We start from the raw sequence: 11,982 nt of genomic DNA, 5'->3' as shown, positions 1-11,982 counted from the left end.
AGGTTCAACCTGTATCTGTATTCCCAGATCCCTCTGTCCTACCTTGGGAGGCAACCGCTGGTTGGATCGTGTGGTGATGGACGAAGTCTTCACTCTCCGAACCTGCATTTTCTGAGCTAAGTTCAGGCAAGCAGAGACCCAGCCTGTGATTGGCCGCCTCCCGCTTCTCCTCCAGATCACTGATGGGTTGCACTTCACTGAACGATTTGTCATCGCTCTCCGACGTGTCCGACAGGGAGACTTCTGAGAGGTCTGTGCCCCTCTCAGCATCTGGAGCTGGTCTCCACACCAGCGCCATCCCAGGCCTGCTCATGTGGCACAGGCATGGGCAGCTGGTGGGGCAATGCCAACTGCTCTCCTCCCCTCCCGGGGAGTCAGTGCCCTCTTGAACTGCCCCGCTCTGGCGATCTGCAAAGGGATGCAGGCACGGGTCAAATCCCATTGCTCGCTACTCCATTGGTGGCCACAACTTCATGGCAACCAGCTCTGCTCTTCTCCTCACCGGGGTTTATCATGAGATCCTCTCCAGTCCTGTTCCTTCTGAGATCTTACAGTGATTCCTTTAGTTTCAAAAAGATCCCCTCCTCATCCATCCCCCCTCCATCACCCCATTCCTCCCCCTCCTCATCCATCTCTCCTCCATCACCCCATCTCTCCCCCTCTTCATCCATCCCTGCTCATTCTCACCATCCTTCCCCCTTCCTTGTCCATCCTCCTCCATCTCCACATCCTTCCACCTCTCCTTGTCCATCCCCATTCTTTCCCCCTCCTCATCCATCCCTCCATCCCCTCTTCTCATCAATCCCTCCTCCATCATCCAATCTCTTCCCCTCATCCATCCCTTCTCAATCCCCCCATCCCCTCATCCATCTCTCTTCCATCACCCCATCTTCCCCTCCTCATCCATTCCTCCTCCATCACCCATCTCTCCCTCCCCTCATCCATCCCTTCTCAATCCCCCCATCCCCTCATCCATCTCTCTTCCATCACCCCATCTTCCCCTCCTCATCCATTCCTCCTCCATCACCCATCTCTCCCCCTCCTCATCCATCCCTCCTCCCACCCCATCTCTCCCCTCCTCATCCATCCCTCCTCCATCACCCAATCCTTTCCTCTCCCTCCCTCAGCCATCACAGCCCTTCCCAGCTCATCCAGCACTCCCCTCATCCCATCCCAGGTCCCTCCCTCCCCTCCATCCCTAACCCATCCTCTTCCTCTGTCCCTCCTCCTCCCTCAATACCTCCCCCTCCCCCCACATTCCTGTCCCTCACCCCCTCCCTATCCCTCACCCTGTACCCTTCCCTGACCATCCCCTCTCCCCGACCCTCTCCCCTCCTGACCCTCTCCATCCTTCTCCCCCTCATCCCCCCTCCTCACCCTTCATATCCTCCTCCCCCTGACCCCACTACTTCTCTCCGACAGGTGCAGTGGGGTAGTGGGGAAGCTCGCCTCTGGCATGGCTGATATACGTTGCCTCACGTACCCGATGAGAGATCCCGTCTGGCCGGGACACTGACCAGTGCCCCGGGGGGCAGAGCCAGTGCTCGACCCTCGGTGTGATTCGTTAGCACCTCCACCACAGCCTTTGACTTCACCATTGGCTTGCGCCGGGCTTTCGGCACTGGCGCCGCGCCCTTGAGTGCCTCCCGCGCTGACACTGACCGCCTGACACCCAGAGACCGTTTAACCACCGCTGAGGCCTCCGGTGAGTCTGGAGCCTTGTCAAACCATTCCCGGATCTTCCGCACATTCCCCGAGGCGACAGCCGGCATCGCATCAGAGCTCCGGCGCTTGGTGGGAACGGGAGAGCGTGCGGCCTGCACATGAACCGCACTCTGCCAGCCATCGCCAGGCACCTTGGCACCAAGATCCACCAGCAGTGGCTTCGGCTTCAGAGCTGGCTTGGGTGGCCGGCTATCCATCTCGAGGGGTCCCTTCGCTGTCTGTTCCATTCCGATCTCAGATGTCTCGTGTCGACAACTGCCTTTAACCTGCCAGCAGAAACCTAGAGGATGAAAAAATATGGTAAGAAAGTGGGGTCAAAGATCTAAAATACAATGCAGAGGAGTGGTCCAATGTTTTAAGAGGTCGATCGTGGCCAGAACGAACATACAGGGCCCTGGTCAGACCCCACTTAGAGTTCTGTGCTCAGTTCTGGGCGCCTCACTACCAGAACGATGTGGAAGCCATAGAAAGGGTGCAGACAGGGCCGGATTGAGGCTAAGTCATGCCCTAAACCAATGGTTCTCAACCTTTCTCTTTCCATTCTCATCCCACTTGAAGTAATCCCTAGGCCATCAGTGCTTTGTGATTAGTAAGGGATTGCTTAAGGTGGGATGTGATTGGGAAAGTTGAGAATCACTGCTCCAGATCTAATATTTTGCTTGAGAAAAATTGTCATTGGCCCATTTACCTTGGAGTTCTGAAACCGTGCACATAACGAGTCAATGAGGGATGATTAAAACAGTGGGTTTCAAACTTTTTCTTTCCACCCAGATCTCACCTGAAGCAATCCCTTTCTGATCACAGAGCACCGATGGCGTAGGGATTACTTAAGGTGGTCTGTGAGCGGAAATAAAAAGGTTGTGAATCACTGTTTTAATCATCCCTCATTGACTCGTTATGTGCATGGTTTCAGAGCTCCAAAGGAAATGGGCCAATGGCATTTTTTCTCAAGCAAAATATTTCAGTAACAATTGAGTCTCGAGCAGTGGTTCTCAACCTTCCAAGGTTGGATTAGTAAGCAATCCTTACTAATCACAAAGCACTGATGGCCTAGGGATTACTTAAAGTGGGATGTGAGTGTAAAGCAACAGGTTGAGAACCACTGATTTAGGCTTACAGCACGGTAACAGGCCATTTTGGCCCACGAGGCCATGTCGCACAATTAACCTACAACCCCTAGTACGTTTTGAATGGTGGAAGGAAACCGGAGCCCCCGGGGAAAACCCAGGCAGACATGGGGAGAACATACAAACTCCTTACAGCGTGGGGTTTGAACCCTGGTCCCAATCACTGGCACTGTAAAGGCTTTGTGCTAACCGCTACGCTGACCGTGCTGTGCAGGTTGTGTGTCTCCATTTTTTGCATCGAGGACTGGAGAACACTGTTTCACCGGGTTGTACTTGAGCATTCGGACGATCATAAACTTGAAGCTGAATCACTATCTTCTTGGGACAGAAGAGACAAAAGAAGCTTTAAATAAAATTATGATTAAAATTGGTTTAATCTAAATAATTATAGGTTATAAATTAAATTGGGCAATAGGTCTTTTCATCCAGAGAATTTTTTTATAAATTTAAACTGACAGCATGTTAACAGGGCCTTCCAGCCCACGAGCCCATGCAGCACAAATTAATCTATAAACCTGGTACGTTTTGAATGGTTGGAGGAAACCCACACAGACATGGGGAGAACGTACAAACTCCTTTCAGACAGCGCGGGATTGGAATCCCAGTCCCAGTCCCAGTCGCTGTATCAACGTTGCACTAACCGCTATGCCATCCGTTCACTCTGAAACTCAGTGCCTGAAATGGGGAGGGGGGTGGTTGGTATGGGAGATTCAGTCACCTTTGCCACATTTACACAACTCCTGGATGTGAACTTGAAGAGCTATGACTTGGTAGTGCAACAAACTCAAGTTTATTGTATCCGATGAAACAGCGTTCTCCGAACCTCGATGCAAAACATACAGGCACACACCCAGACAGACAAATGATGCACACGCAGGACAAATATTTCATTGATACAAATAAATACATATTGTTTCGCACAAATGAGCATCTCGGAGGATTAGTATGAGCAGGTTGTTTGGTCGTTCTGCGTTCTCGCTGCCCATGGGAAGAAGCTGTTTCTTGGCCTGGCAGTGCTGGCTCTGATCCTCCTGTATCTTTTCCCCAATGGGAGCAGATGCTGTGTGTGCAGAGTAGAAAGGGCCCTCAATGCCTTCTTTAGATAACTATCCCGGTAGATCATGTCGATAGTGGGGGAGGGAGACTCCAGTGATCCTCTCTACCACTCTTATGGTCCTGTAGATTGACCTCTGATCCATTTCTCTGCAGCAACCATACCCCACACTGTGATGCAGCCGGACAGGACACTCTCGATGAAGCTCCTGTAGAAGGGCATCATATAGCTCCAAATCCACCCATGTGGCTGACATTAATGCAGCACGGTTGGCATAGCAGGTCAGTGAAACGATGTTACAGAGCTAGCGATCGGGACTTGGGTTCGAATCCGCACTCTCTGTAAGGAGTTTGCATGTTCTCCCCGTGTCTGGGTGGGTTTCCTCCCACCCTTCAAAACGTATCGAGGTGAATTGGGTGAAAATAGCCTGTAACCATTCTGTATGTCTAAATTTTAAAATGCTATTTTTAAAAAATCATCGCCAGTCCACAAAGGATAGAAAACACTGGACAACAAATGTTTCCCCCCCACCCCCCCAGAAGTTTTGCTTCCTGAAAAGAAATTGGGGATTATGATCCACAACTTCAAGCTGAACACAAAGATAATTTCAGATTTGCTGCATCACGTAGGAAGTTGGAGAAACGTTAAATAAACTTTGATTGAATTTTGCATGTTTAATCAAATAATGACGCTGACACTTTGCATTAGTTCAACTGACCTAAAAATGTTTTGCCGCTGATTTTTGTTTGTACTCGGCATCTGATGCCTCTCGCGTCAGTGTCCAACAATAGTTGATGGGTTCCAGTTGCCCTGATACCGCTTTTCCACAGTCGCAACGTCCCGGTGAAACCTTTCACCAAGTTCGTCACCGAGATCAGCAGGGAAGATGTCCCTGTGCAGATGCAGAAAATTAATCTTCAACGATGTGTTGCCCTTTATGGTTTTGTCTGCTTGAAGTCGACTTATAATATGACAGGAAACCACAAAAATAGGTTGTATCTAAACAACGGTACGAGAAAGAAAAACTTTAAGGTGATTTTCGTGATCAGCAACCCAACATCGATAAAATGTACCCAAAAGTGTTCAGGAAGCAAAATCTTCATTGTCCAGTGGAATTTGCTGCCTTTTCTAGCCATGCCCTTGTAAACCAAAAATTAAAATTAAAGCACAGTTTGCCTTCCTACCTTGTTGCAACCCGTCGATGCTTTATCTAACCACCTGCAGTTTGACTGAAGGGTCTGGGCCAGATCAGTGGGAAATATATTGCGTCTCTTGTTCTGGCACCACCCCCCCCCCTCCCAAACGTGACATAGAGAGATTATTTGCTTTTCACTGCAGACTTGACAAGTTAAACAAAAGCCTTGTGTTCTGTTCTCCAATATTAAAGCTGATGAAAAGGTTATCAGGATCTTAAGAATACTTGACAATCCAGAGCACACAAACCAATTGGTCACGGAAAGTACATTGTGGTCAACACGAGAGATTGCAGGCGTTGGAATCGAGAGCAATATTTTTTTTAATATAAAAACTTTTTAAAAATTTTTTTTATTTTTCACACTATAAACCACATTAATCAAGATACATACATTTTTCTTTTCAAATATATACAGTGTCGTTTTCTCCCCCCCTCCCTCTTCCCAACCCACCCTCCCTACCGCCCCTCCCATTCATTTAAAGTTCAGAATCTAAGATACATTAAACCCGTCAAACAATGTTGTCACTCAATAAAAATAAACAAGAAGTTTCACTGAGTCAATTCTTTTCATTTCCTTCTCCTTCTGTCATTTTAGGTGGTAGATGTCCCTGGTCGGTTTTCTCTATTGTGTTTCATGTATGGCTCCCATATTTGTTCAAATATTGTAATATTATTTCTTAAATTATATGTTATTTTTTCTAATGGAATACATTTATTCATTTCTATATACCATTGTTGTATTCTCAAATTATCTTCTAATTTCCAGGTTGACATAAATACATTTTTTTGCTACGGCTAGAGCTATTATAACAAATCTTTTTTGTGCACCATCCAAATCAAGTCCAAATTCTTTGTTTTTTATGTTACTTAGGAGGAAGAGCTCTGGTTTTTTTGGTATATTGCTTTTTGTGACTTTATTTAATATCTGGTTTAGATCTTGCCAAAATTTTTTCACTTTCTCACATGTCCAAATTGCATGAATTGTTGTTCCCATTTCCTTTTTACAGCGAAAACATCTGTCAGATACTGTTGGGTCCCATTTATTTAACTTTTGAGGTGTAATGTATAGCCTGTGTATCCAGTTATATTGTATCATACGTAAACTCGTGTTTATTGTATTTCTCATAGTTCCAGAGCACAACTTCTCCCATGCTTCCTTCTTTATCTTTATGTGTAAATCTTGTTCCCATTTTTGTTTAGTCTTACCATTTGTTTCCTCATTCTCCTTTTCTTGCAGTTTAATATACATATTTGTTATAAATTTTTTGATTATCATTGTGTCTGTAATCACATATTTAAAATTACTTCCCTCTGGTAACCACAAACTGCTTCCCAATTTGTCCTTTAAGTAGGATTTCAGTTGGTAGTATGCCAACATTGTATCTTGAGTTATATTATATTTATCCTTCATTTGTTCAAAGGATAGTAATTTATTTCCTGAAAAGCAATTTTCTATTATTTTGATCCCTTTTTTCTCCTTTTCTCTAAAGGAAAGGTTATCTATTGTAAAAGGGATTAGCTGATTTTGCATCAGTATTAGTTTTGGTAATTGGTAATTTGTTTTATTCCTTTCTACATGAATCTTCTTCCAAATATTGAGCAGATGATGTAATACTGGAGAATTCCTACATTGTACCAATTTTTCATCCCATTTATATAATATATGTTCAGGTATCTTCTCCCCTATTTTATCTAGTTCTAATCTAGTCCAATCTGGCTTTTCCCTTGTTTGATAAAAATCTGATAGGTATCTTAATTGTGCAGCTCTATAATAATTTTTAAAGTTTGGCAGTTGTAAGCCTCCTTGTTTATACCATTCTGTTAATTTATCTAGTGCTATCCTCGGTTTCCCTCCCTTTCCATAAAAATTTCCTTATTATTTTCTTTAACTCCTTGAAGAATTTTCTTCTACTGCATGAATTAAGTTAAAAAGTTTACAAATATTATCTGTTGTTCGTCTTTTTTTTAATAAATCCAGTTTAGTCTAGATTTACTATTTTTGTTACATAGTCGGCTAATCTGTTTGCTAATAGTTTAGCTATTATCTTATAATCTGTGTTAAGTAAAGATATTGGTCTATATGACGCTGGTGCGAGTGGATCTTTCCCTGTCTTTGGTATTACTGTAATTATTGCTGTTTTGCATTAATCTGGTAAGCTTTGTGTTTTATCAATCTGGTTGATTACTTCCAGGAGGGGAGGAATTAATAAATCTTTAAATGTTTTATAGAATTCTATTGGGAATCCATCCTCTCCTGGTGTTGTATTATTCAGTAGTTTTTTTATTATCTCTTGTATTTCTACTATTTCAAATGGTTCTGTTAATTTATTTTGTTCCTCTGTTTGTAACTTCGGTAGTTCAATTTTAGTTAAAAATTCATCTATTTTGTCTTCTTTCCCTTCATTTTCAGTTTGGTATAATTGTTCGTAGAATTCTCTGAAGTTTTCATTAATCTCCGTTGGATTATATGTGATCTGTTTGTCTTTTTTCCTTGATGCCAATACCATTCTCTTAGTTTGTTCTGTCTTAAGCTGCCATGCTAGAATTTTGTGCGTTTTTTCTCCTAGTTCATAATATTTCTGTTTTGTCTTCATTATGTTCTTCTCCACCTTATATGTTTGTAGTGTTTCATATTTTATTTTTTTATCTGCCAATTCTCTTCTTTTTGCTATGTCTTCCTTCATTGCTAATTATTTTTATATATTTGCTATTTCCCTTTCCAACTGTTCTGTTTCCTGATTGTAGTCCTTCTTCATCTTGGTTACATAACTTATTATTTGCCCTCTGATGAACGCTTTCATTGCGTCCCATAGTATAAACTTAACTTTCACTGATTCCATATTTATTTCAAAGTACATTTTAATTTGTCTTTCAATGAATTCTCTAAAATCCTGCCTTTTAAGTAGCATGGAGTTTAATCTCCATCTATACATTCTTGGAGGGATGTCCTCTAACTCTATTGTCAATATCAGGGGTGAGTGGTCCGATAATATTCTAGCTTTATATTCTGTTTTTCTTACTCTGTCTTGCATACGAGCTGATAACAGGAATAGGTCTATTCTTGAGTATGTTTTATGTCTACCCGAATAATATGAATATTCCTATTCCTTTGGGTGTTGTTTCCTCCATATATCCAAAAGTTGCATTTCTTGCATCGATTTAATTATAAATTTGGTTACTTTGTTTTTTCTGTTAATTTTTTCCCCAGTTTTATCCATATTTGAATCCAAATTAAGGTTGAAATCCCCTCCTATTAATATGCTCCCTTGCGTATCTGCTATCTTCAAAAAAATATCTTGCATAAACTTTTGATCTTCTTCGTTAGGTGAATATACATTGAGTAAATTCCAAAACTCCGAATATATCTGACAGTTTATCATATCTCCCTGCTGGATCTATTATTTCCTCTTCTATTTTAATTGGTACATTTTTACTGATTAATATAGCTACTTCTCTAGCTTTTGAATTATATGACTGTTACGTGTCCTACCCAATCTCTCTTTAATTTCTTGTGCTCCATTTCAGTTAAATGTGTTCCTTGCTCGAATGCTATATCCAATTTTTCTTTTTTCAGTAAATTTAGCAGTTTCTTCCTTTTGATTTGGTTATGTATTCCATTAATATTTAAAGTCATATAGTTCAACATAGCCATTTCATACTTTGTTTATCTTTCCTTTCCGTTTCCTCATCATCACCTTTCCTTCTTATCCATTTCTGCTTTCTTGTTTTGAACACTTTATAAGACAACATTTCTAAAACATCAAACATTTCCCTTATTCTCCTATCTAAAATTTCTTTAACCCCACTATCCCCTCCCCTTCCTGAGTTGCCCTTTATCCCTTGTCGGGCAACCACATCTCCTCTCTCCATTTGGATTTGCGAATTCACTCGCAAGCGTCAACTGATTTCGCAGTGACCGTAACTCCTCCCCACCCAGTCCCCCCCAGAAAAGATTTCAATTTTCATATATAACAAAGGTCACTCTCTTAATTCCCTCCTTACTTCCTCTCTTCCCTTTCTTTCCCTTATTAGTTCTTATCTATACTCTATATATTTTCCTTTAAATAGGGATACACTCATGTCTTTGGCTTGGCTTCGCGGACGAAGATTTATGGAGGGGGTAAAAAGTCCACGTCAGCCGCAGGCTCGTTTGTGGCTGACAAGTCCGATGCGGGACAGGCAGACACGATTGCAGCGGTTGCAAGGGAAAATTGGTTGGTTGGGGCTGGGTGTTGGGTTTTTCCTCCTTTGCCTTTTGTCAGTGAGGTGGGCTCTGCGGTCTTCTTCAAAGGAGGTTGCTGCCCGCCAAACTGTGAGGTGCCAAGATGCACGGTTTGAGGCGTTATCAGCCCACTGGCGGTGGTCAATGTGGCAGGCACCAAGAGATTTCTTCAGGCAGTCCTTGTACCTTTTCTTTGGTGCACCTCTGTCACGGTGGCCAGTGGAGAGCTCGCCATATAACACGATCTTGGGAAGGCGATGGTCCTCCATTCTGGAGACGTGACCCATCCAGCGCAGCTGGATCCTCAGCAGCGTGGACTCGATGCTGTCGACCTCTGCCATCTCGAGTACCTCGACGTTAGGGGTGTAAGCGCTCCAATGGATGTTGAGGATGGAGCGGAGACAACGCTGGTGGAAGCGTTCTAGGAGCCGTAGGTGGTGCCGGTAGAGGACCCATGATTCGGAGCCGAACAGGAGTGTGGGTATGACAACGGCTCTGTATACGCTTATCTTTGTGAGGTTTTTCAGTTGGTTGTTTTTCCAGACTCTTTTGTGTAGTCTTCCAAAGGCGCTATTTGCCTTGGCGAGTCTGTTGTCTATCTCATTGTCGATCCTTGCATCTGATGAAATGGTGCAGCCGAGATAGGTAAACTGGTTGACCGTTTTGAGTTTTGTGTGCCCGATGGAGATGTGGGGGGGCTGGTAGTCATGGTGGGGAGCTGGCTGATGGAGGACCTCAGTTTTCTTCAGGCTGACTTCCAGGCCAAACATTTTGGCAGTTTCCGCAAAGCAGGACGTCAAGCGCTGAAGAGCCATGTACACACATATATACACACACACACACACACACACACACACACATTTATATATATACCCATATACACACATACATATAGTTCGTGGTCTTTTTAACTCTTGTTACATGTCTTCATCTCTCTGCCTGTTTTGTAGTTGTTCTGCAAATTTCCGTGCTTCCTCCGGATCCAAGAATAGTCTGTTTTGCTGCCCTGGAATAACTATTTTAAGTACCGCTGGATACTTTAGCATAAATTTATATCCTTTTTTCCATAGGATCGCTTTTGCTGTATTAAACTCCTTCCTCTTCTTCAGGAGTTCAAAACTTGTATCTTGATAGAAAAAATTTTTTTGACCTTTGTATTCCAGTGGCTTATTTTCTTCATTGCTTTCTCCAATATATTTTCTCTTGTTGTATATCTTAGGAATTTTATTAAAATGGATCTTGGTTTTCGCTGTGGTTGTGGTTTAGGGGCTAATGTTCTATGTGCCCTTTCTATTTCCATTTCTTCCTGTAATTTCTTCCTAGGACCCTGGGGATCCAATCTTTTATAAATTCTCTCATATTCTTGCCTTCTTCATCTTCCTTAAGGCCCACTATCTTTATATTATTTCTTCTATTATAATTTTCCATTATATCTATCTTCTGAGCTAACAGCTCTTGTGCCTCTAACTTTTTTATTAGATTCTTCTAATTTCTTTTTTAAGTCCTCTACTTCCATTTCTACGGCTGTTCCTCGTTCTTCCACCTTGTGCACTCTTTTTCCTATATCTGACATGACCATCTCTAATCTATTCATTTTTTCTTCTGCTCTTTTAATTCTTCTTTTTATTTCACTAAATTCTTGTAATTGCCATTCTTTTACTGATTCCATATATTCTTTAAAAAAAAAATCCATTGTCTTGCCTTTCCCTTCTTCTTCCATTTCTCTACGTTCTTCTTTTTCCTCTGGGTTGGTCATCTGTTGTTTCCTTGTTTTCTTTTTACTCTCTTTCTTGTTCTCTTTATTTTCTATGTTCTCTTCCTGTTGTTGTGTTGTAGCTGTCATTCTCAGCTGTGGAGATCGACTCTTCAGCTGGTCACCCCTCCCGTCAGTGTATTTTGTCATGCGCAACCGCGCATGCGCGAGAAGTCGCGCATGCGCGGTTGCGCACTTTTACTTGGCTCCGCGAGCCATTTTTGTAGTCTCGAGCTCGGGACTTCAACTGACCTTAGGGAGCGGGCTTCTCTCTCCGCAGCGGGCCTCCTCGGACAGGTAAGGGCTTCACCTTCTTCTTCCGACGTTCTTTCTTCTTCTTTTCATCCCGTTGCTTTTGACTTTTCTTTCTTCACTGCCATTTTCTTCCCACCTTTACTTTCACTTTGTTTTAATTTTTATGTTTGTGCCTTTGTGTTTTGTCTGTTTTTTTCGAACTTTTCCGGAGAGGGCTGGAGTCCCTGACCGGCCACTACTCCTCTTAATATAAAAACTTGATGCAGGCGCTCGCCGTTGCAGTGCAAGGGACCCAGGTTCAAATCCAGCGCAGCCCGGAAGGAGCTTGTACGGGGGCTGTCGGTCAATTGGGTGGAATTGCGTGGCACAGGCTCGTGAGCCAGAAGGGCTGGATGTCTGACTATAATTTTAAATTTAGCATTTTGAAAAACTGAAAGATAGTTGTGTCCCGTCTGTTATCAGACTCTGCAGTGGATCTCTCACCTACAAAAGGTGAAGCCCCTGCAGTGTTTTAACTGCAGATTTTCTCTACACTGCTCTGTTCTTGTATATTTCTCTCTATTCTGCAGTATTTGGCTTATTGTGTCGTGATTGACTTATCTGGATAGCGTGCAAAACAAAGCTCTTCACTGTCAAAAAGAATAAACAATC

The 11,982-nt window shown here is 43.0% G+C and overlaps 1 protein-coding gene across 5 annotated transcripts in view; it reads right to left on the bottom strand.

The window, feature by feature from the left end:
* Window positions 1–11,982, bottom strand: part of LOC138754896 (ephexin-1-like) — a 59,479-nt gene that overhangs the window by 29,362 nt on the left and 18,135 nt on the right. For 3 of the 5 annotated variants that reach the window (XM_069919861.1, XM_069919857.1, XM_069919858.1), the window contains exons 3-4: window positions 1,484–2,005; window positions 43–408 (exon numbers count right to left, since the gene is read on the bottom strand). In XM_069919861.1, the coding sequence (XP_069775962.1) occupies window positions 43–408; window positions 1,484–1,952 (835 nt within the window). In that variant the 5' untranslated portion in view covers window positions 1,953–2,005. Of the gene's footprint in view, window positions 1–42; window positions 409–1,483; window positions 2,006–4,624; window positions 4,799–11,982 lie in introns of all 5 variants that reach the window. The other 2 variants (XM_069919859.1, XM_069919860.1) reach the window with 2 other exon arrangements.

The sequence above is a fragment of the Narcine bancroftii genome, chromosome 2 (genome assembly GCF_036971445.1).
Source record: "Narcine bancroftii isolate sNarBan1 chromosome 2, sNarBan1.hap1, whole genome shotgun sequence".
NCBI classification, from domain to species: Eukaryota; Metazoa; Chordata; class Chondrichthyes; order Torpediniformes; family Narcinidae; genus Narcine; species Narcine bancroftii.
This window is presented reverse-complemented; position numbering and strand designations above follow the sequence as displayed.